This window comes from Dipteris shenzhenensis, chromosome 8 (assembly GCF_047967505.1).
Source record: "Dipteris shenzhenensis isolate YYH24624 ecotype China chromosome 8, Dip_SZ_1.0, whole genome shotgun sequence".
NCBI classification, from domain to species: Eukaryota; Viridiplantae; Streptophyta; class Polypodiopsida; order Gleicheniales; family Dipteridaceae; genus Dipteris; species Dipteris shenzhenensis.
In genome coordinates, this window is record NC_141603.1 from 30791130 (window position 1) to 30816116 (window position 24987).

The following is a 24987-nucleotide window of genomic DNA, read 5'->3' on the forward strand; positions in this document are numbered from 1 at the left end:
AGTAAAATATATTATTGAATTTAATATGAACATGCATCAAACTAGACTAGGGCACTAACCAAAGGAACCTTCACGTCTTAAATACTTCACAATTAGGTTTGCTTGCCTTGGTTCCTTAAGGATGTGCATGCCCTTTAATCTTTTCAACTTTTATATGTGCTCCTTGGTGTTTACATGAACACTGTGCTTTGCATTAGAGTGCTTATCTAATCTTTAATATTATAGTACCATATCATAAAGCAAAAATCTCAAGAAGGTAAAGCTACCAGTTGGCATTCAATTTCACTCCCTTCTTCAAGTAGCATATGCAATTACCATCATAAGTGCTACTCATCCTCCATGTGCAATTACCATCATGAGTGCTTCTATGCAACATATAAGTTGATCCATAAGAAGCAATGACACTTTTATATATATGTATAAACACATACACACACACATTAGTATGTATGAATTCAATGTGAACATGCATCAAACTTGGCTAGGACACTAAGTGCCTTCACATCTTAAATGTCTCACAATTAGGTCTGCTTGCCTTGTTCCTCAAAGATTTGCATGTCCTTTAATATTTTCAACCCTAGCATGTGGTCCTTGGTGTTTACATGGACACGATGCTTTGCTTTAGAGTGCTTATCCAACAAATCTTAATATTATGGTGCCAGATCCTAAGGCAAGAATCTCAAGAAGGGTGAGCTCCCTCGATTTTACTCTCTTCTCTAAGTAGCATACACAGTTACTATCATGAGTGCTACCCATCCTCCATATGCAACTTATAAGTTGTTGTCCCACACTCCTTTTCCATACCAAGCCAAGAGGATAATTTTCATCAAAACCCAAAAACAAATGATAGAATAAGTGTGAGAAGATTATAATATAGGTGTCATGAATGTTGTAAAATGTGCATGACTCTTATGGATCCACTCGATCTAGATGGATTGACTTGATTCATAAAATAGCATTGTTGTGCTCATCTCAATTGATGAGGCTATATGGCTTTTATGCACTTGCATGACCAGGTTGTTGATCTTGCCAGCTAGTGGACACTGTAGATGTGTCTCTCGTGTTGGGACAGTATATATAGTTGGCATTCTTGGATGGAGAGGGGGGGAGGCAACAATGCGACCCGATATTGTGGCATTGAGAGGAGGAGGCGGTGGCGGGGAATGGGCCAAGGATGGTGGTGGTGTGAGAAGGGAGGGTGGGGTTAAGAAATGTATTGAAGAGGGGGGGGGGGGGGGGGAATAGGCTAAAGGGAGGAAACGAAAGAAAAGAAAAAGAAGAAAGAAAGGAAGGAAGGAGGAAAGGGATGATGGTGATGATGATGATGATGAAGGGCAAGGGCAAGGCCAAGGCCAAAGCCAAGGGGAAGGGCAAGGGCAAGGGCAAGGGCAAAGCTGAGGAAGGGAGGTTCTATGGCTTCTTCTTCCTCTTCTTCGTCTTCGTCTTCGTCTTCTTTGTTTTCTTCGTTTTCTTGCTTTTGTTGCGCTTCTCCAGCACCACCAGCTCCAACAGCAATTCCTCTCCTCTCCACAGGTTAATCTCCCCTTCCCCTTCCCCTTCCCCTTTCGCCATAGCCCCTGCTACCCTATTTCCTCCTCCCCCCGCCGCCCTCCCTCCCTTCTTTCCCCTCCCCCCTCTCCCCCCCCCCGCCCTTTTTACTCCTCTCCTTCCCCTTCCTCTCCTCTTCCACCTCCCCCTCCCCTTTTCCCTTCTCAAGATCGATCACTTATGGCTTTCCTAACCCAATTCCCTCTCTCTTGATGGCTCCCCCCCCCCCCCTCCAGCATCAGCTTCCGCCCCACGCTAACTCGCACCTGCTCTGGAGACCCAAGTCGGCTCGCTAGCGCAGCGACCCACGAGCGGAATTCCGATCCCTCGACAGGGCATTCTCGCCTGCAGCCACGATGCCTGCGGCTTCTTCAGACAAAAGGTGCGCTGCGTCCCGTACTTTTGTCTGTTCTCGGTTATGTGATGTATGCCTCGCCTTAGCAATGTTGTAACGCTCCCCCCTCAATCTGCATTACAGCTACATCACGTTGCCAGTTTCGCGGAATTCTTACTGTTCAGGTTTCAGGATTGGACTTTTTCTGCAACTGTTTCGAACTCTGTCCCACTGTTCTGCTAACCCTCCATTCCCTTCGCACGCCATGGACTTAAAATCCTCTGTCGAAAAGTTATGTGGGCATTATAAAGCGTCTTAATTTGATCAGTGTACTTTCCTTGCTCGAAAAAGTTGGAGAACACGATGACATAGAAGCAATGGCTGTCTGATTGATTTTGAAGGCCTTGCTCGCATGACAGGATGGAGCAGTTATCAAGGAGCAGCCAGAATTTTCTAAGAAGCTCGTATTCTTATGCAAATCTATTCAATTTAGAGGTAAATTTAAAATTCGAACCCATGTGAATCGAAACACGGCATTCTCTACACAGCGTGAGTAATGGATATAGGGCATTATTTCAGCTTGGTGTGATCAGCTAGAATGGGCACTGCACGAACAAATCAAGATTAAATAGCACGTGCTAGGAAGCAGAAGAGCATGACATGCTGGGCCAAAAAAAAGGCTTTTGCTGTTGATTTGAAAATTTTGACTCCTTTTATCCAAGATGTTATTCCTGATATAACGGTATATGTCATGCGCAGTAAGTTTTACTATGATTTTTGTTGGTTTTATAGTCTCTAGTGAATTTTCAACTGCCTCATGCTGGGGATGACCTCACAAGCTGCACCAGCAGCAGTGTAGATGGGAATGTTGGCAGTAGAGGTAGGAAATTTACTGTTTGTTTCTTTTTTTGTTCTGGATAGCGAATTGATAGTTCTAATCTTTCAAATGATATTTAAGAACATTTTGTTGCAATTCCGATTGTTGTTGACTGGGTTATTAGAAAGTTCTGCCTTTGCGTCTGTTCTCTTGTCTACGATGGAAGGTTATTGTGTTTGCTGACAGCATGGGCTTCATAACAGGTGGTCAACGGAGGTTGAATGAGTCCATGAATGGAGTTAAAGCAAAAAGGCCAGCAGATGTGCAATCAGAGATGACTCTCAAAAGAAAACGAGTTCAAGTGGAGGCAGAGGCTGGTAGCCATGCGTTGAAGCGAGATGATGCAGACAGTAATGATGAGATTGATACGAACTTTGGTATTAGCCTTTCTGAAGAGCACTATCGTGGTATGCTAGGAGAGCATCTGAAGAAGTATAGGAGGGCTCAACTGAAAGAAGCAATTGCAGCTCGGTTTCGTATAACTGCAAATAAGAAGCCAATGGTACTTGATTCGGGGATTACGAGTCGAGAAGGTTTGGGCCCTAGTGTTAACCGAAAGTCTCAGAAGTCAGAGTCTGGAAGACAAGAAGTTTATGGGCCCTCTCATGGGGACGTTAAAGCGCACAACAGGAATAGTATTGATTCATGTTTGTCTCAGCCTCCAGAAAATAGTTTGCAGCATGGTCGCGACAGGTCTGGTGTGTACAACCTTCTCGAGCTTGGTGACGGAATCCTGTTGGAAATTCCACCTTTGTATGATCAGCTTGCTCCTGCACTTGGATTACCAGACTTTGAAGCCTTGGAAATAGATGAAAGGATTTTATCTGGTCAGCTAAAGCCTGAGGTTCTTGTATCTATAATTGCCTCTGACTCTTTGGCAAAGTTGTGGAAGGCTCGCTCTGATACAGGAGACAAAGCTGAAAAGTTGTCAGAGGGTTCATCCAATGGTTACAAAAAATTCTCTCTGCAAGTTTTGGACCAAATGCCAATGCCAGTGGGCTCACGCTTGGATGGTTTTAGTGGAAATTTGGATTCATCTTTTTTATCTTCGCAGCAAGGTTCTCAAGTTACGTTGCGACACATCTTATCAGATAGTTGCATTCTAAGGCAATGTGAGGTGAAGATTTTGGAGAGGGGCGATGGTTACGAGGTAAGTAACATATTGCATTACATTGCCCAAATGTCAATGCTTATCACACTAGGTAAAGATTTCAGAAGGAATTTTTTGTTCTAGCGTTAACAACTTATTTGACATATGAATTCTAAGTCCAGGTCCTTCATTCTAAGTTGATATGCACGTTAATTGCAACGTATCTTCTTGGCTGGGGTTGAGTGTGAAGTTGAAGCCTATCAATATTTGGTGAGAAGAATGGGATCGCACCTACTTATGGATGCTTTTGGGTCCTTTGTTTTTTGTAATTAATGCGTGGGCAGGTCATTGAAAGGAGAGTGCCCAAGATGGAGCCGCAAAAGAGGGATCCTGCTGTGGTCGTAAAAGAGGATAGTGACAAAATTGGAAAGTATTGGGTCAATCTGGTTCGGAAGGATCTGCCCAAGCATCATAGGAATTTTTTTTCATATTACAGAAAACAATCACAAGATGCGAAAAAGTTTGCTGAATACTGCCAACGAGAGGTGAGTATCTGTTGGATTCAAAGTTTCAAATCAAGAATCTTTCCATGCTCAAATTAGAATTGAAAAAGACAGTGAGGCAAAATAGATAGGAATGCATCTCATTTTCCACTGTTTAATCTTTACATGGCCTTTCTCTTTTCTCCTCCGTGAATTATGCAAGGTAGAAGTTGTTTTAAAATGATACCTTTGGGATTGAGCGTACGTCCACCTTTTTTTTCCTCTCTTGTCTTGTTAATCTCGTGACTGTTGGAGATGCAGGTTAAATATCGGGGTCTGAGATCGCTTAAAGTAATGAAAGCTGCTCCAATGCGAATCAGGAAATTGGCAAGGGATATGGTCATTTTTTGGAAGAAAGTGGATAGGGAGCAGGTAACTTTAAAATTTACTTGTGTTTTGAAGACAAAGCATTATAGAATTTCACAGCTATGTTATTGATGGATATTTTTGCCACTTCGGGAGTTGAAATTGTCTTGTGGGAGTCTTTGTATTCTGGTTTGTGCAATGACGCTGCTTGGTCCTGCAACAATCTTCAAAGCACAATATTTGTCAAGAAAGCGTTGGCATCAAGAAGAATGGAACTGCATTTTGCCAGATGATTTAGTCTTGATTGTTTTGGCCAGGCGGAGCTGAGGAAAAAGGAGGAGAAAGAAGCAGCAGAGGCATTGAAGCGCGAGGAAGAGCTTCGCGAAGCAAGAAGACAGCAGCAGCGCTTGAACTTTTTGCTTACACAAACAGAACTTTATAGTCACTTCATGCAAAATAAAATGGCAGGATTGCCCACGCAGCCTGCTTTGGGCTCGGATTTAACGAGCAGTGGTGTTGCTGTCCAATTTGGTAACATGTCCCGAGATCTTAGTATAGGCTTAGCTGAGGATGCTGCTGAAGAAGCTGCTTTGCAAGAGGAGGCATTTCGGGCAGCCCAGAGTGCTGTTTCGCAACAGAGGAAAGAAACTGATGCATTTGACATTGAATGTTCCAAGCTTCGTCAAGATGGAATGCTGGATGGCATGGGGCAACTTTCAGATACTGCTGCAGACATTGATCTTCTTCATCCGTAAGTCTCGATATGGCAGAATGTATAAAGATTTACTGTGCATAGATATTTAAATGTAATAGCATGTTGTTTCAGTTGATCTGTAATTGCTGCATATTTGCTTAACTATCAACACTTTGGTTACAGGTCTACAATGCCTGCCACATCTTCAGTTCAGCAGCCAACATTTTTTCATGGAGTCTTGAAGGAATACCAGCTGAAAGGCTTGCAATGGCTTGTGAATTGCTATGAGCAAGTATGTATCAATCTTCTGGGCTTTTAATTTTGAATTTTGTTGTGCTTGGTGCACATGTCCAGCTTTGGGAGATTTATTTTAGGAGAGTATGAGGCTATAGAACAAGTCTCGTAAGGAAAAGAAAGATTACTGGATTAATCCAGTGATTTCTCTCAACCCTTTTTCAAGAGGATACAAGAGGTCTGAAGGAGGGACTGTAATCACTCTAGGATATTGCCGATCTTTGTTGCAACTCGATCTTTGGCAAAACCATGCTGTATTAGTGTGAAGCAGGATGGGTTCTTCTGATCGGTGAAAGAATTCCTTACAGGTTTAAAAGTCTAAGGTTAGGCATTGGTACACATAAAAAAGGACAGGTACTGACAGGACTTGCAATAATTCTTTCTATTTGTAGCAGTGCGCTTCCCTATCAGCTATCTTGCTAAGTTTTTTTGGGTTAGAGATTTTAATTTTGCCTGCGACTAAAATGGAATACTCTAGTCTTTACAGGTGGTTGTAGCTTTGACGAAGAGAATGTGGACATTTTTTTGATTAGTTCTCTCTTACAGTGCTAGCCTTGTCACAGTTGAGTGTGGCCTTCACCTCTGGACTTGCTGACAGAAACTCAGTATGGATACCTTTGTATCAATGTGTGTATATGTGTGAGAGCATATGTTTATACTCTGGTTTTCTCCCATTGTTCTTAGCCACACTGTTTTTTGGAGGAGAGTTTGGGCATCATCTGATATTTATGTACATAAATACGAACGGGACTGGTATCAGTTTTCCCTTTAGTGTAAAGTCTCCGTTATGTGGATTTGAGATAGCCTAGGTTTCATTGAAGATTGTTTTTTGGGAGTGTAGGATGACTTCGTGCTGTCCACCACTATGCGAGGAATTAGTGCCTGAAGAAGATAGAGGGAAGCGGGATTATGGTAGGGAGGAAATAAGCTCACAACAATGGGAGCCTTTTAGAGGATGTTAATTTGGGGTAGTGAATCTTATCTTTCCAAATCCCTTTAGAATGAAAGTATACAAGCTGTATCTGGAGGCCGTTTATAAAAAAACAATTATTCCAGATCATAGCTAAAGCTTTTCATCTTACATGAAGAATTCTCCTTTTCAATTTGATGGGAAGGAAAGCAATATGGCTCCATCTTCAAAATGGGAGTTGCTCTTATCGTATGAATACTTTTAGCATGCTCTGCTTTATCTTTCTTCAGTGATGTGTGGCTCTTTCACTCATGAGTTTATAAGACAAGGCTGCCCGACTGCTCTTCCTGAGCCCCTTTTGAGTATTGGAAAAAAAGGGGGATCTGGCTGGCATAATTCCACAAACATGATTAAGGGTGGGAGTGGACGTTTCTTTGAAGGACATTGTTGGTGGTAGACTTGTAGGACTACTGAAGAAGTAACCTGGAATGAACTCAACCACTTACTGATCTCTCACGCTGTTGTGCGCACACAGGCTAAACCCACAATCAGGGAACTGAAGCAGAAGATAGAGAAGGAGAACTCAGACTTTATTCAGCCATAGGCATCGGAAAACTGCTTAGAATAGACTCCAGCAAAGAGCTGGGTAAAACCACAGTCAAGTATGACTGTCTTACTGGGATCTACTGGGAGTGCAGATGCTAAATCACTCCTCCTCATTGCCTGGAAATAGGCTTCAGTGGGATAGCCGCCTATATATATAGGGGGCAGAGGGACTGGAATCCTCACAAGGAGGCAACCAAATAAAAGACCAACCAGTAAAGAGGCCGACCAGATCAAGTGCAGAGCCGACTCGTCTGTCGTTGCCAGGTCCTGTGCGCTGCTCTCCTGCAGTGCTGCCACTGTCCGCAGCTGCTCCCAAGCCTGGCGCATCCCTAATCATGGGCCTAACATCTTCTACTGTCTAATCCTACACAGGTCTACTAAACCCTTAGTCCTCATATGTGGGCTCACAGATGGGTCAGTGACCTCTTCTAACAGTTGGAACAGACCTCAGTGGGATAGCCCGCCTATATATATAGGGGGCAGAGGGACTGGAATCCTCACAAGGAGGCAACCAAATAAAAGACCAACCAGTAAAGAGGCCGACCAGATCAAGTGCAGAGCCAACTCGTCTGTCGTTGCCAGGTCCTGTGCGCTGCTCTCCTGCAGTGCTGCCACTGTCTGCAGCTGCTCCCAAGCCTGGCACATCCCTAATCATGGGCCTAACATTTTCTACTGTCTAATCCTACACAGGTCTACTAAACCCTTAGTCCTCCTCATATGTGGGCTCACTAGATGGTTCAGTGACCTCTTCTAACAGTTTGAACAGACCTGTTCTCGGTGATCAGATTGGCTAGAAGATTCTTTGCTGCCATGAAATTTGGGAGCAGGTAGATAGAGCAGCAACAGTGTTCAGGTGGAGAATCTGGTAATGTTTAGCAGGTTGTCTGATGTGCAAGCTGAGTTGAAAAAAGTTCAGGCACCTAGTGGTTGTCTCCAAGGTGCGTTTAGTATGCTAGTAAGCCAAATGATGTGAGCTTGTGAGAAAATGGAGGGTCGGATTTGTAATGATAAGTTTGGGAGGAAATGGAGGATTGGAGTCTGATTTATGAACAATATGCATTTAATCAGAGTGATCGGTCAGCTTTCCCATATTTAATAAAACATTTAGCAATTGGAACTGCACAGGCATGTCTTTGTAATTGCAAATATATCTTTCTTAGTGACTCTTTCTTTGCTTCTATTCAGGGTCTCAATGGAATTTTAGCCGATGAGATGGGACTAGGAAAGACAATTCAGGCAATGGCTTTCCTTGCACACCTGGCGGAGGTATATGTTGAGTTTCAATTTGATTGAATTGTGATTTCCTGTGATGTTGTCACTAGAGTGTTGAGTGTTTTACACTCACTGAGCACAATCCTGTTCAGCAATTGACAGAAACTTGTGTCTTCATGTTTGTTAGCTATTGTCCCATCTCTTTTATCTTTTGTTATGCAGGAAAAGAACATTTGGGGGCCATTCCTGGTTGTTGCACCAGCATCCGTACTGAACAACTGGGCTGATGAAGTTCATCGCTTTTGTCCGGACTTCAAGATTCTGCCCTACTGGGGTGGGCTTCAAGAAAGAACCGTGCTTCGCAAAAACATCAGTCCCAAGCGTCTTTACCGAAGGTGAGTTCCATAGTTCAGGCAATTGAAGTATCTTTTTCTTTCAGATGTAAAGCATCATTCTCAGGAGAATCGAATTCAAATTCTTGTCTTGATGCAGGGATGCTGTTTTTCACATTCTTATCACAAGCTATCAGCTTCTCGTGTCTGATGACAAATATCTGAGGCGTGTGAAATGGCAATATATGGTTTTGGATGAAGCCCAAGCAATTAAAAGTGCAAGCAGGTTTAATGCCACTTTGCTTGTTCATTGACCCTGTTGCCCATTTCTTTATTTCAATGTGAATAATTCTCTCTTGTTGACATCGGTTTCATGGACACCTGTATCCGTCAATTTTATTTGCTATTGCACGGTACTAATATGTGTATTTTTTTATTGCAATATGATGAGAATTTAAAAGGGGAGGAAAAATTGGATGGGAAATTAGGCAATATAGCTGCCAAGTCTGCTGTGACAGGCAGTTCTAATTAGATGTGCTGCTGTTTCCAGTATACGGTGGAAGACACTGCTTAGCTTCAACTGTCGAAATCGTTTGCTACTTACTGGTACACCAATTCAGAATAACATGGCAGAGCTTTGGGCACTGTTACATTTTATAATGCCAACCCTTTTTGACAGCCACGAACAATTCAATGAATGGTTTTCCAAAGGGTACTTACTTTTTACTCGCCTTGTTTCTGTGATCTATTTGACATTAGAAGTCCCTTTTTGTGTAAAGCAATTTAGGAAATGCCCGGGCTACATAGGTGCAACTGTTGCTGTGTAGCTAATGCAGCATATCCATGTCTTTTTTCTGAACAGAATTGAGAGCCATGCAGAGCATGGAGGTACTCTGAATGAACATCAGCTCAATAGACTGGTCTCTTCCTGTGCCCTTGCCCTTCATGCACTTTGCTAAGCTTGAATAGTTATTCTTGTTTTGTCATGCCATTTTTTTTTGCCGAAAAAACAGTGCTAATTATATTACTTCGAGAACAAGATACAAAAGGTCAGCTTGTAGCTGACGGGCTGCGTTCACAAATCGGACACAGCCCTAAAAGGCAACAGAAGAAATCATACTCTCACGGAGGGATAAGACGAGTGTGAATGAATAGCCATCGGGGTGGTGAGTAGTGCCACCGAAGGCCCTGCGAAGTCTGCTCGAAGAAGAGGCCCTGTGTGTCCCAAGCCCGGAGGAAGCGTCTCCGCTTCTCCTGACCGGCCCGGGAATCTCCCTGAATCTGGTCCCACTGGCCTCTGAGGGTATGAATAATCTCGCTCCAAATCTCCGTCATGATCTGGGCAGTCGATAAGGAGGTGCCACCGAGGATCTGCGCGCAGCGCGAGGTCCAGATGTGCCACCCTGCAATGCTGCTAATAATCTCCCAGACTGGCTGTCTCTCCCGAACTCCTGTATCAGCCTCTGCTAGGTGCTGCGCTGTCATGCCATTTTTTGTGTGGAATTTTGTTTGTTTGTTTGTTGGGGGGTGGGCAGTGTTTGTGAAGTTTCAAGGCCCTCTGGATCCAAGGTTTTATGGCATAAAGTGTGTTAAATGGCATCAAGGATGAGTCTGAATGGCTTAACTACAAAACACTTCTGGAGGTCATCTCATTTTATGAGGACAGAATGAAGGTTTTGGAAGTTGCAAAATGCCTTTTAAACAATAACTGAATAAGTCTGCTGGAGGGGAGTTAATATAGATTAACTTGTAAAAAGCTGTGAGCTAGCTGGATTATGGAGTGTTATAGTTTCTCTTGCCATGTTGGCGGTGAATCTTTGCTAGATCAGTGTGGAGCATGTGGTTAAGGTGCCTTTGTAAGAGCTTTAGTAGTACTCACATGTATCATTTATGCTCTCTCTCTCTCTCTCTCTCTCTCTCATCGTATCTGGTTTTTCCGTCTTATAGACCCTTTGGTCCTTCGAAGACTTCAATAAACTTTCTTTCTTTCTTCCTTATTTCTTTCTTTCTTTCTTACAAAGCTCAATTTTGACTCACATTTAGGTTCAGTGTCCACCCCTGATCGTGTCTCGATCCAGGCTCAAAGTTCAACTGATTTTTGAGCAACGCTTCAGTACGGGTTCCAGGAACAGCCAATCTATTTCTATGGCTCCATGTATACCCAAATGGACAACCTCTTCAGTGTGGAAGATTAATTCCCCAGCCATTCGGCGAGATCACGGGAAGACTCATTCCCCAGCCATTCGGCGAGATCACGCAAATTGTTGAAACAATTTGCGTGATCTCGCCGAATGGCTGGGGAATGAATCTTCTACACTGAAGAGGTGGGTATATACATGGAGCCAATAGAAATAGATTGGCTGTTCCTGGAACCCGTAGTGAAGTGTCGCTCAAAAATCAGTTTGAACTTTGAACCTGGATTGAGACACGATCAGGGGTGGACACTGAACCTAAATGTGAGGACACTGAACCTAAATGTGTGATTTTGGTTGGAAGAGATGTGCTTTTTCATTCTATCCACCACTACCATAAGACTATTCCAAGCTATAGTGGGTGTCAGTTCACTTACCCCCATGATTACAGAGAAGTGTGAGCGGGACAAGACCAGAATCTCTGTTTTACTGGCAAGGAACACAGCTCCTAACACTACCCAAACAATCATTCCACAATTGTTGCCACCAAAATCTAAATTTGTATGATTGGACTTATTCTAGTCTTACAAAGGTATATAATCATTCAACAATTGTTGCCACCAAAAGCAACGCGTAACCCTTTCATGGTTCTCATTAAGCTGGATGAGGCCTACCACAGGTGAAAATTGTAGCTCCTTCCAAAACAGCTGCATGCACAGGTGAGAAAATTTGTTATGTAGAATTTCAGCCACAGCAAATTATTTCTTAAACAATTATGTGAATTGAGCCTGCGATAATAGCTGAAGGTTTATTGATAGTATACCCTTGGAGTAAGTCCCTAAAAACATAATGATGCCCTTTCTTATTTGTATGGATGTTCTCTAGCATCTTTTTCTTTTCAAAACAGCTGCAAGAACCCTTTACATTCGCATCAGCCTCAATGAGGCTGCGTATTGTATTGTAGTTGCAATCATCAGGGATTTAGGGGTCATCAAAAGCTATGAGATGCCTTGTTCCAATTGAAAGAAGTCCTCTTCAAATTCAGTTAGAGCTGCAGCATAGTCATGCCATTGGCAAAAAAGCTGATGGAAGGTGATACAAGTGTTAAGATCATCTGGACCTGAAACTTCCCCATCTATTAATCTCAATCCTACAATCATGTCACGAGCATCTGTCAGCCTATGAACATCTGTCTGCAGCAGCCAGCGGCACCAGTACGTATGGGAAATGTCAGCAGCAGCCATCCATGACCCAGAATAGCTCAGGCCCAGAATGGCAATAGGGATCCGCATCAGCCTTTTATAGGCTCAGTTACTCAAAAACCAGTTTGTGGAAATGGCAGTTACAGACCACTCTGTGAGATGGCAGGTACAGGAGCCTTTAGGGTTTTTAAAGGAGTCCTTTTCCGTCAATCTGATTGATCAGCTCCAGCAGTAGCAGCAGCCTCCCTAGTAGCCAGTGCTGCAGTACCGTCAGTCTCAACAGCAGCATTAGCAGCAGTGCAATCAGCTGCGGTAGATACATTGGACATGAGAAAGTTTTAAGCATCCATAGAGTCATGGTTAGGTCAATAAATCATAGACGATTTGCTTAGAGCATGTGCTAGCAAACAAATTGGGAGAGTATGTATCCATCCTAGAGTCGTGTTCCAGTAGTGTCACATACTTAGTATTCTATGCTCACATTCGAAACAAATTGTAGGTTGTTGATTAGAGAAGTGCAATCATGGGTAGCTATGCTAATGTGTTGATATGTCAGTCCAGTGCACAAGTAGAAGGCATGAGCTGCAGAGCTTTCTTGAAGACTTGTGCTGGCTGTATTTCAGAAAAGGTATGCAAAGGGCTTAACGAACAGCTGAAGGTTTTTATGATCGGCACAGAATACAATACGAGCTTGAAGAGTGTTTGCTATCGGAATTCTGTGAAACCCTTAAGACTTGTGTTTGTTATGTTTATATTATAGTCTGTTACAATTATACAAAGAAAGGTTGAGGTTGCTGCCTTACCAAATGAGCTTGCAAAGGTATTAGGACTTTAAGTGAAGGTGAGATTGGTCAGGCATCTAGTTCATGATGTGTCTCTAGAAAATCAAGAATATTATATTTAAATTTGTCCCCTAATGCTTGTAGGCTTGGGAAAAACTGTATTAATGAAAAACTAGTTCCATGTTTTGCCTGACATTCTCTCTTCTTTTTGTCCAAGCATGTTTTACGATTTTTCCAACTAACAATGCTGATTTGTGCAGCATTCGATTCTAAAGCCATTCATGCTCCGACGCGTGAAAAAGGATGTCATCACAGAAATGACTAACAAAAAGGAAGTAGTTATTCCTTGCACGTTGAGTTCCCGCCAGCAAGCCTTTTATCAAGCTATCAAGCACAAAATCTCAGTTGCAGACTTGTTTGATAGCAGCGGCGGGCATTTAAATGAGAAGAAAGTTTTGAACCTTATGAATATTGTTATACAGCTAAGGAAGGTACATGATACTTTATTAATATGACGGATAAAAAAATATAGTGTTCTTTATTGACTTAATAAAAACGGTGTTCTATATGCTTTTTGAAGCTGATATGGTGCTGGTTTCTTCATTGTAATGATGACTGCTTGGTCTTTGGGCCTTCATAGGTATGCAACCATCCAGAATTGTTTGAAAGAAATGAAGGGCACACTTTTGTACACTTCTCTGTCATTCAAAATGCGCTTCTTCCTGCTCCATTTGGTGAGCTGGAGTGCATTCATTACTCTGGGGCTCAGAATCCAATAACTTACAAGGTAACATAGAAGAGGTCATGTACGTGCTTGAAGGAAAATCTTTGTGCTGTCTTTCTGTTGAACCAGATCTATTACTAACAAGGTTTGTTTGAACTGTGAGCCTTTAGGTGCCAAAACTATTGTATCGTGATGGCATGCGTTGCTTGCCGACTGCCAGCTCTGGGTCTGCTCAAGGATTTCAAGAAAGATGGATAAGCAATAAATTCAACATTTTCTCACCTGCAAATGTTCATATATCTGTTTTTCCTCGGACTGGTGATTCACAGGAGCTTCAGGGAATCCACAGTGGTGGCTTTGATGTCACTCGACTGATCCATATGTCACCCTCTGAAGTTGGATTCATGGCAGGGGCATCCTTTTTTGAAAGGCTACTGTTGGCAGTTTCAAAACCTGATGATTTTGAGGAAATCATGGAAGAACATGTGGAGCAGATGGAGGATGATAGACTTAGAGCAGTTAGCAGATTGTTGATGCTTCCAATGAGATCAGAGTTGGCTGCTCTGAAGAGAAAGAGGGCCACTGGATTGAGTGATTCTCCATTTGAGGCTCTGATTACTTCTCATGACGAACGTTTTCAAAGAGACATAAGTTTGTTAAGATCTGTAAATACATTCATGCCTGCTGTACGAGCCCCACAGGTAAGCATTTGTTGGAGAAAATTGATGCTTTCCAGGTTGAATGTCTATTGCTTTTGTTTCTGTGTAACATATGATCGTTGAGATCTGTGAGTGCATTCATGTCTTCTGTACTAGCCCCACAAGTGAAGGTTTAATCATTTACGCTTTTCAATAGGGACTGTAAATGCTTTTGAAAATAAGTCTACCAAATTAGTGAAGAACAGAGGAGGGAGTAGTTGGGAGTGTATGTACATACCTTCAGAAGACTAGAATATATCCGGTCTTGGACAGAGAAAAAGAGAAGTGAAGAAAGGAGTTTTTAAGAGACATTAAACAAAATTAAGAGTAAACGGGAAAAATAAATAAGAATAACTGAGTATTCCTGCTTTTATTGAAGGGTTTATAAATGTGTAATGTCTATTGTGCACAAGCATTGTGCAAAGGGAAAACTCCTCCGATACAAGATGCTACCCCCATGATAGGTTGAAGTAAGATGCGACAAGCTGACCCTAGATGGCTGCCTCGTGGCTGATCGTCCAGATATAGCTTGGGGCCTTGTCTATGTGGTGGGGTGTGTGGCACGTGGCTAATTCATATAGCAGCCTAGCTCTTTCAGATCTTATCCTAACACGCTGCTATTGGAATTGCCCCTCGGCTGAGGGAGCGCCCATTTCTACGCCACCCTTTATGCTATCCTCTAATTTTTGAAGCTACAGACTTTAGAGAACGCTGCCCAATGACCACCATCCCTCTGTCCAAGGAGTTTTGGTGGCGATCTTTACTTGCAGATGCAGCCGTCCTTCAATTTCTGCCACTAGATTTTACTCGTCAACTCGCAAAGGGCACTAGAAATCACCTATTTCTACACCAAACGACTTAAGACACCTAAGCTCTTTTATTTGTCTCAATTGCCTTAGGTGGCTTAGTTGTCCCAAGTGCCTTTTTTGACCTAGGTGAGTTAGGCGTGTTAGGTGACCTAGATGATTTAGGGGTCTTATATCTTGGGCAAAATATTTAAGCCACTTCGGACACACTTACAGAGCCCCATTATCCACCTCTCTTAACTTTTAAGCCTCTCCATCTGTGACTTGGCCACTTCAGAGTCTGTACGTATCAAGGGTTCTTTAAGAGACAAAGCTTCTGCTGCTTCTTGGACAAAATATTCAAGCCACTTTGGACACACTTACAGAGCCTCATTATCGACCTCTATCAGAGCCCCATTATTGACCTCTATCTTAACTTTTAAGCCTCTCCATCCGTGACTTGGCACTTCAGAGTCTGTACGTATCAAGGGTTCTTTAAGAGACAAAGCTTCTGCTTCTTTATCTATTCTTGAGATGTGCATATGTTACTACTTGTAGGAGCAGCTGTCTTCCAATTTTCGGACTCGTCTTGCAGGTACCTAACCACATGTTGGCACTTCATTTGGCATTGACAAGGTACCAAACATGCACGTTGTTTAAATGAGTCCTTGCTTGGTAGTGATGCACAGGAGGGGGTTCCACAATGAAAGTGCTTGTCATAGTGGGAGCGCCCATGAGTGGCACCTGAATGCCTTCCCGCCTCTATCGCCTGCATTAGCAGATGCACATGCACATGCACAATTTTTGCAGGCACTAATTCTTCAGGGCACTCTTATGTGGTCAATAGATATCTCAAATGTGTCCCCTGTAATTGTAAAATGTACCTAAAAATCCCTTTGCCATTTTAAATCAAATTGGCACTTGTTTGTGTACACTCGCCACCTCTTCCCTTATCCTCCTATCTCAAGGCTGGTTTCTACCTTTTGCCTGCAGCCCACAAAGACCCCTCTGCATATCCTTCTCTTCCAAGCTGTAGTCACTCCTGTTGTCCATTCTGCTTTACTATCTCACTCTAGTAATTAGTTTCAACTTTGAGCTTTCAGTTTCTATTGAATCTCTTTTAGTTCCATGTATGATTAAGTAGTTAACTATGGTAGAATCTACTTGATTGTTGATGGTGATTAATCACTGGATTCTATGGACTATTGTCACTAGTATACTGTCCCTCCCCCCTCCCCCCCCTTGCCCCCCTCTCTTTGTGAGGGGGGGATTTTTACAAAGCTGGCGTACCTTACATACCTTAAATCTTTTTTCTGTAGGGTGCAACATACGGTACTGTACCATATGTATTGTAACTAGCAATGGTACCACCTTGCACAGCCAGGACTATGCATCACGCGGTGGTTTTATGGTAGATGCTAGATGCTCCTCTAGCTTTCAGGCTCCCATGTCGTTTCAGATGTAGCGCGTTCTTTGGGCAACAATCTAGCTTACATATTTTTCTACCTTTGCAAATGGAGCCATCAATTCTTAGTTGCTCCATTGGTGTGCATCTTTGGTTGGGCATGCCGGTATCTCCATGAGCACCATTGCTCTTTTCACCCCGCTTGGTAGCAATGCCTAGAGAGGCATTGGGTTCTGGCTGTAATTCATAGCTACAGCAGTGCGAAAGAGGTCAATCCTCTTTCTAGCCTTTTGGCTTACAATTTCTGCATCATGACGGATTTGGTAGGATCACACAGCTAGGAATTCATGCCACCATGGCAGAACTTGATTTCAAGGCATTTGACTTGTTGAATTTGCATAGACACCCGTATGATGTATCATAGTGGCTGTGGGGATAATTACCGACTTTGCGCATTCTCGTCTGGATAGGCAGGCAGCAATTATGTTCTTCAGGCACTTTTGCATCCATAATGTTGTAGACACCAACACACTCATATCTTCTTGTATGCACTTCATCTTGGTCTTTTAAGTACCATTTGAAGATATGATCAGGCATCCCAGTAAGATTATCCTTAGTTTTGTCTTCCCTTGTTTTTTCGCTTGTATTATATAAAAAATTTCAATTAGAATTTAGTACGATTGGAAAATTCCCGTAAGGTATAGATGAAGCATACTCATACTATCACAATGCTGTTATTTTTAAGGGCGCACTTGGTCTTTTGACAAGAGCGAGGTCTGAGACTTGCTATTTGTTCATTCGTGTGCCTGGTTCTGGTGTTGATAGCCAAGTTTTTTCAAAGACTAATATTCACTAAAGCAATTTGTCTGGAAATGTTTTCTCCTGCTCACCTGTTTACTTCCTATGCAATCAGAAAGAGTATACTGTACTCCTGTGAGGCTGTTCTCTTACATTGAGATTGGTTGTATATAGATTGATGTTTGGTGCTCAGACCGAGGATTTACATATCAAAGAGAGGAGGAGCTCCAAAATCCTTGGATCAAAAGGCTTCTTTTGGGATTTGCACGAACTTCAGATCGCAATGGCCCTGCTGAGCCAGTTTCCTCACATCATTATATTCAGGAGCAGGATTTAAGGATTTGTTCTCAGCAGCCATTATTGGCATTGCCTTACCGGATTTTTGGATCAGCTCCGCCCCTTCAAAGTTTTGATTTTGCAAAAATGCTCACAGTAAGTTCTATCATCTAAAACAATTTGTTGCTTCACACCTTGTCAGCCCCAATAAGCACAGTTTTGGGAGAGACTCTTTTTATTTTATATTTATTATCACTATTATTATTATTATTATTTTGGTGGGGGGGTGGTGTTTCGCCTATAAGATGGCACGCTTTTGTTTGTTCGTAACCTTTATCATCAAAACTCTATCGAACAAGGATGAAAGCTTAGCAGTTGTGTAAGTTCCCTTTTGATTGTCATTTGTTGATCTCCAGTTTTTTGTTCATGGGTTCGCATGATTAATCGCTTCGACTGCATATGAGCTGTCTTTTTTACTTTTTTATGATTGCAACTTATTGATCATTTTTTGCTTGATTTCAACTGCATATTAGCTGTGGCTTTAATGATTGCAAGTCACGTATGTAAGTATGTTTTCAATCTAGAAATAGGTCATCGAGGTTTTGATTGCAAGTCACGTATGTAAGTATGTTTTCAATCTAGAAATAGGTCATCGAGGTTTTTGTTAGTCTGAGTGCAAGAATGTTATATTTGTAGCGTGGTGTAATGTAGGCCTAGATCCTTGTCGAGCTAGTTTTAACTTTTCTTTCATCCTCATTATTTCCTCCAGGATTCTGGGAAGCTGCAGACCTTGGATTTGTTACTAAAGCGTCTCAGGGCTGAAAACCACAGAGTTCTCTTGTTTGCGCAGATGACAAAGATGCTTAATATTTTGGAGGTATAAGCTTAATATTTGTTGGTTTACGAAATTTTTACCTGTAGATATCTGTTTGAGGGCCGATAGACAAAGCTATCAATAAAGAGACTAAAAGCGACAAGATAGTAAGGAAATGATTGTGATTGAGCAGCCCTCCCGCTCTTTCCTAAATCCACTTTACAAGCATACTCATTTGATTCATTTGTTCCTAAAGTTTGGTTTACGTACAATAGTCTGCCTTTTGAATGAAAAGGTGGAGAAGGAAGGATAAAGTCTGTTGATTTTACTAATGGCAGTATGAACTGCACAAGAAATGGAGGTGAGGAGTTGAAAAAGGGAGCTTTTTTGGAAGTCCTGAAACAGAGTTTTTGAGTACTTGTGTGTTAAGGGTTGTACTCCTAGTGACCTAGATATTGCTCAGGCATTGTGTGTGTTTGCCTTGACATATGACACATAATGAATATCTGGACCTTTCTGTCCATGGGTACGTTGCATTTGGTCAAAACCTAACTGGTATGGGATCCTACATCATGGCTCAACTGTTCTTCACCTATAGATGGTGCAACCAACAAAATTGTAACTTCATTACGGAATGCTGAACTACACTGAATACGCAGGGGTACATGTTGAACCAAAATTAATCACAGAAACAGTGGATGCCATCGTGGACTGCAACCCAGATTTCTGGTGCCTGGGATTTGCATGAGAATGGCTTGCAGGAGTAGTGTATGTCTACAATGTAAGAGAGAGTCTTGTATGCCATTGCACGGTGGGATACAGTGAATATTGTGTTAAAAAGCTGCAAGAGATGTCGTGGTGTGATACTCAAATGTTGTGGAGGAGGGGTACTCAAATGTTGTGGAGGAGGGGAACGGTTTTAAAACTGTGGAATGACCTCTTTATTTTTTGGTTTCTTGCAAATGTATTTGCATGATTTGGTATTTGCTGATGGTCCACTTAATATTCTTCCTTCTTTTCAGGATTACATGAACTATCGCAAATATAAGTATCTTCGCCTGGATGGGTCATCAACTATCATGGATCGAAGGGATATGGTCAAGGACTTTCAGCATAGGCAAGCCCTGTCCCTTCCAGATTATTAGTTGTCCTTCGTCATACATCAGTGTTCTGATTCCTGTCTGGTTATGCTGCAGGGGGGACATTTTTATCTTCTTACTAAGCACAAGGGCAGGTGGTCTAGGAATCAATTTAACTGCTGCTGATACTGTTATCTTCTATGAGAGTGATTGGAACCCTACCATGGATCTACAGGCCATGGACAGAGCTCATCGACTTGGGCAAACCAAGGAGGTATGGCATACGTGGAATATCTTCCTGCATATTCGCTGTTGTGTAGAGCACAAGGGGAGGCACATGGTAGGTTCAAACACTTTACAGAGCTCAATTTTGACTCACAGCTACAAATGTTTGAACAGGTGACTGTGTACAGATTGATTTGTAAAGGAACTGTTGAAGAGAAAATTGTAAAACGTGCCAGCCAAAAGAATACTGTGCAGCAATTAGTGATGACTGGTGGACATTCTCAGGGTGATGTTTTTGAGGCTGAAGAGGTGGTATCATTGCTTCTGGATGATGCTGAGCTTGAACAGAAGATGAAGGAACAAGTTTCAAAGCAATCGGTATCAATATTTTAATTTCACGAGCACAGATTTCCTCTTTTTTCGTTATCCCAATTTGTTAAATCTTTAAAGACATATCATGCCATACATAGGGTCTTATTTGGTAAAAAAAGTGTTATCTGTCATTAGAAAGACCAGAAATTTACTTTTGTCTATTTTTGTCTTGTGCCATGGGAATTCAGGAGAAACTGGAGAAAAGGAAAAAGGGATGGGGGGTGGTTACTACTGGTGTGAAGGCTGTAAGGTTGGATGCAGAGGGTGGTGGTGCATCTATAGAGGAAGACGATCCACTTGGCATGGCTGAAGACAGAGCTGCTGATCAGCGAGATGGTTTTGTGGAAAAAGGCGTAGAAAGTGGAGGTCCTTTAGCCAAGCAACGGCAGGGCAAGGTGAGCACCTGTGAGACCATACTTTTATGACCTATTTGTAGATGTTGTTCTTAATTTAAGTGTTTACACTTCTTATATGGTTATTTGGAGACGAAGACAATAGTCAGAAACTTTTGCTTTTTACTGATATTTTAGGACAAACGATGATACAGCCTGCACATTCTGCATGCTACCATAAACATTTGTGCAACATAATTTGACAGACAGCTCTTGCTGAAATAAGGTGGATAACCATATGATAAAAGCTAATTCGGATGCCAACCTAATCCATTTATACCTTTGATGCATTATTCAGCAGTATATTTGCACAGTCAGTTTGCTTCCCCTAGTAATTTGTTGGACTCTTCTTCAGTTTGCATGCTAAATTGATGGATACATTCCCTTCTCAAATAGTATGTTTGATTAGCTCTGTTCTCTAGTGCCGTGCTGTGATGACTTGACTCTGTCTTTTGCCATGATAGGGGCTCAGTGGAATGTTTATGGTTGTGACTGTCCTTGCTAGCGCCATCTTGAAGTGCTGTCAGAAACTTATGGCGAGGACCTTGTGCAAAAGCTCAGTAGAATACCCATACCAGTTTATGTTTATACAGTCATCTCCAGCCATTGTTGGGGGCAGTTGTGGTCCTAGCTGATGTATAGTTGCTAATCCTTGCTATGTGCAAGCAAGTTGATGATTTATGATTGTGGGCGACTATCATAACATAACATGTGCAGGAGTCCTTGGTGTCCTTGGTTGATGGTTTTTAAATGGGCGTCTTTGCTGCTTTGAGTTTGCATTTCATGTTGGGGCATGTTCTAAGTTTATGCCTTTGATGTAAAATGATGTGGCTTTGGATGGCATATCATTGTCTCCATATGATGCATGGTAAGAATGGAAGAGTGCACATGTTTCATGGTGAGTTTTGCAATAAGCCTGATCTTCTTTTAGGTGAAATATAAAAGTAATACAATGATTGTTCTCCTTTCCAGAGGAAGACAGAGGCTGAAGGTAAGCCACCGAAGCCACCTAAAGCCCCTAAGGTGACCAAGGCTCCAAATCCAAAAAAAGATGCAAAAGAACCAAAAACCTCGGTAGAGCCAAAGGATGCTGGAATTCCCAAGGCAAGGGCAAGGTCAAGGAAGAGTGCCTCTGTTACAGCCATGACAAGTGGTAAGCATGAAAGTCTGCAGGTGTTGATGAATGGTGCTGAGAGTACCCTGGTAGATAACTCACTGCAGTCTGTAGCATTTGTGCCTTCAGTTGGACAGAAGACACCCTCAAAGAAGGGCAAGCATGATGCATCTGAAATGTATAGTACAGTGGACAATGAGCAGTTCAGTCCCCATGAAGGCTTTTCTGATGCTTCACCATACACATCACAACATGAAAATTTGTTTGGACAGTCACTTTTTAATGAGGAACATGAAACGTGAGTGTAAATGGAAGTATAGGACATCTCTGTAATGTATGGCCTTGTTGTTCCTATCTGGTCATTGGCCTAAAAGAGGACAGGTGAGCTCGGTCTGATCGCTTGTTCTGTGCTGCTCTTTTACTTGGAAGTGGATTCTTCATACAGATTTCCAGTCAACACTGCAGCTTGTCTGTAAACCCTCAATGAGTAACAGAATGCCTTAAATTTTAGGCATGTTTTCTTGAAGCTTTGCACTGGTCGAGAAAGCCAACAGGAGCATGACAGGTTAAAAAGATTTAACACATGCTCACAAGCTTCTTGAAAACACTTGCTGTACTGCTCGGAATATGTACTATCAATGTCATTACACCCCTATTTTGTGCAACATTGTCCAGTCGAATGAAGGGGAGAAACCAATGGCGTACAGATCTCATTCAACAGCTCAGTATGTGCAAACGTTTTGCAGAGCAGTTAACAGGTGCTGTTGGAACAAATGAATCTCTTTTGAGTGGGTAAGACCTGCTTGAAGGCAACAGGATGTTACGAATGGGCTCAGAGAGGTTGGGGAAGAAGAGCATCTTAACAGCATTCATATTAGTGCAATCAAACAGTTCTGACAAGGAATCTTCAGGATGGTGGTGTTTTGCACTTTGATGGGACACAAACAGGAACAGTGATGAAGAAAATGCCTTATGCTTGCATACGCCATTTTCTAGGGTGCTTCTATAAGAAGCAGGTGCATCTTTACCTTATCATGGAGAAGCTCTTGTTTGATCCTGTTTATATGACTGGATTGAAAGAAAGTGCAGGACGTTTGGAAGGATTTGTATCAAAGGTCTGTATCTCTGCCCTATTTATTGTGATCATAGACAAATACTGTAATATATTTAAACTAATGATTTTTTGTTCCTTAACATGGTCCATGGTTATTTTAGTGAGTTGCATCTCACTTAATATATGTTTAGTGTGGATGTATGGTCATGCCTTAAGAGTCCATTCTTGTTTTGGCTTTACAGGAGTCCTGATTAATATGTAGTACTACCCTCGGTTGTGCACGTTGCCTTCTGCATTGATGCAATTCAAGGGCAGTCCCGTCACTCCTTGTGCGTGTGTGCGCGCACTGGCAGTTAGTGCTTCGTATAGTAGGGGTGGGCATGTGTGTGTGTATGAGTATGGGAGTGGTGTGCCGGGGGATGTGCAGGATATGAGTGTGGGATTGTAGGAGCGGGGTGCTGAGCATGGGTGGTTTCAGGAAGGTGAGGTAGGATGGGTGGGTGAGTACTCGTGTGTCGGAAGTGCTTCGTATGTTTAGGGGTGGGCGTGTGTGTATATATGTATGATAATGGGAGCAGGGTGCTGGGGGTGGATGGCTATGTGTAGGATATGAGCGTGCGATTGTAGGATTGGGGTGCTGGGCATGGGCGGTTATGTCTAGGACTAGCAGTTGGAAGGTGGGTGAGCGCTTGCGTGTTGGGAGCTTGTGCATGTACACGTGTAAGCAATTTTTTATATCATCAGTTACTCGAATACGTGAAGTGTGAGTGAGGGAGTGCGTAGGATGAGTGTGTGCTAAGGACTACTCTGTGTGTGTGTGTGTGTGTGAGAGAGAGAGAGAGAGAGAGAGAGAGGGAACGTTTGGAAGGAATTTTTGAAGGTTATTATTTTTGTGACTCTATGATGTCCAGCCAATTCTTGCAGTGAATGTTTATTAGCAATTGGCAATTCGTCTAATAGTCTCATAGGGTAGTCTCTGTTCATTAGACATTGCTACTTAATGCTATCAAAGTTGGGAAAAGGGTTGGTAGGTGTGAAACTTTTTGTGAGTTTTGTAGTAGTGCAGCAGTGGTATTTGATTTCACAAATCAAATGCAGTCCTTACCTGTGGTTGCTGGGAAGTTGTAATCTGTTGGCTGTTCAAACTTATCAACCCAAGGAACTAGAACTTGTTAATGGCGAAGTCTAGTCAAAGCATCTTTATTGGGATGACTTATATAGTGGTATGGGGCACCATAAGGGTTGGTGAAGTTATTTATAGATATGCCAACACAAGGACTTTGGAGTGAGTCAAGATTTAATATGATGCAGAAATCCGGCATCGCGCTCGACGACTAATACAAATACTCATTTTTCCAAGGTTGTGGGCACCTATTCACGAAGACTAAATACCTTAAGGAAAGTATGTTACATCCTTGGCTAACCATGGGTTGTTACACCCTTGGCTAACCATGGGTTGCTAGTTGCTAGTCGTACACTTAGTGGAGAACATAGAGTGCAAGGCTATTAGCTTAGGGTGTAGGGTCCTATTGCTAGGGTTAAGAATATATTACCTTTGTGAATTAAAGGGGTAAAAAGCATTCAAGATATATTTGGTTATGGATCGAGGCTATATAGTGAGTTTTGGTCTTGCATGTTGTAGATAATTCTCCCCCCTTAGTGCATCCTCTTATATTATAGAGGTATGCGATACCTTTGCATCACAATGGAGATATACCAAAGATCATAGTGGCAATTATTATGAACACTTGATGCCATTTCTTGGCACCTCAAAATTTTTAGTTTCGGTGTTTTGAGTTTTGAGTTTCTTAGTATAGTACTCAACAAGGGTCTTAGTGGGCCCTTTGCTTGAGCTTATAGTAATTCGTATGAGTTGCTCTTCCTGGTTGTACCTTTTCTCATAGGCCTGTAAGGATGTTGGTACATCTTTCTTTCTTCCTTCCTCTCACACGACAACGAAAATGTCAACTAAGGAAAGAAAAGGGTATTTGAAGTTTTTGTTGTGCTTGTCCACGAGGTTTTTTCACTCACAGGCGCTAGGTCTCTCTCTCTCTCTCTCTCTCTCTCTCTCTCATCCCCTCCCCCTAGGCTATATCTTTGAAGGAAGATCACCAAAAAAACATGACTAGGATATAAAAGCTCACAAATTAGTTTGGAAGCTTTCTTTACCCCTTTTTCCTTGTCGTCCTTTGTTATTTCCGAGACTCCAAGTAGAGCTATATTCTCAGGAATGCAAATAGTACAAGGTTAGCACAAAATATATATAAGAAATTGCAATGTGCGGTATGTTCACAGTATCGCTCGGTATGTACAAAAAACCCATGCGGTACAAGAAATAGACCGTGTGGTATATCCATCATCGCACGGTATAGATAAACACCGGGTGGTAT

The 24987-nt window shown here is 42.2% G+C and overlaps 1 protein-coding gene across 2 annotated transcripts; it reads left to right on the forward strand.

The window, feature by feature from the left end:
• The first annotated feature begins 1353 nt into the window (after positions 1-1353).
• INO80 (DNA helicase INO80-like protein) lies at positions 1354-22737 on the forward strand. Of its 2 annotated transcripts, XM_087378532.1 has the most exons (25): positions 1354-1533; positions 1785-1930; positions 2027-2067; positions 2302-2377; positions 2675-2762; positions 2963-3909; positions 4194-4394; positions 4653-4763; positions 5015-5448; positions 5575-5683; positions 8387-8467; positions 8636-8808; positions 8906-9031; positions 9296-9457; positions 9608-9665; positions 13122-13352; positions 13502-13648; positions 13756-14286; positions 17446-17703; positions 18317-18424; positions 19384-19478; positions 19558-19714; positions 19840-20043; positions 20226-20432; positions 21402-22737. In XM_087378532.1, exons 4-25 carry the CDS (start codon positions 2303-2305, stop codon positions 21843-21845), a joined length of 4947 nt encoding a protein of 1648 aa, XP_087234658.1. In that variant the 5' UTR covers positions 1354-1533; positions 1785-1930; positions 2027-2067; position 2302; the 3' UTR covers positions 21846-22737. The 2 variants fall into 2 exon arrangements, with proteins under 2 accessions (XP_087234658.1, XP_087234657.1); XM_087378531.1 differs by lacking the exon at positions 2027-2067.
• Positions 22738-24987: the final 2250 nt, after the last annotated feature.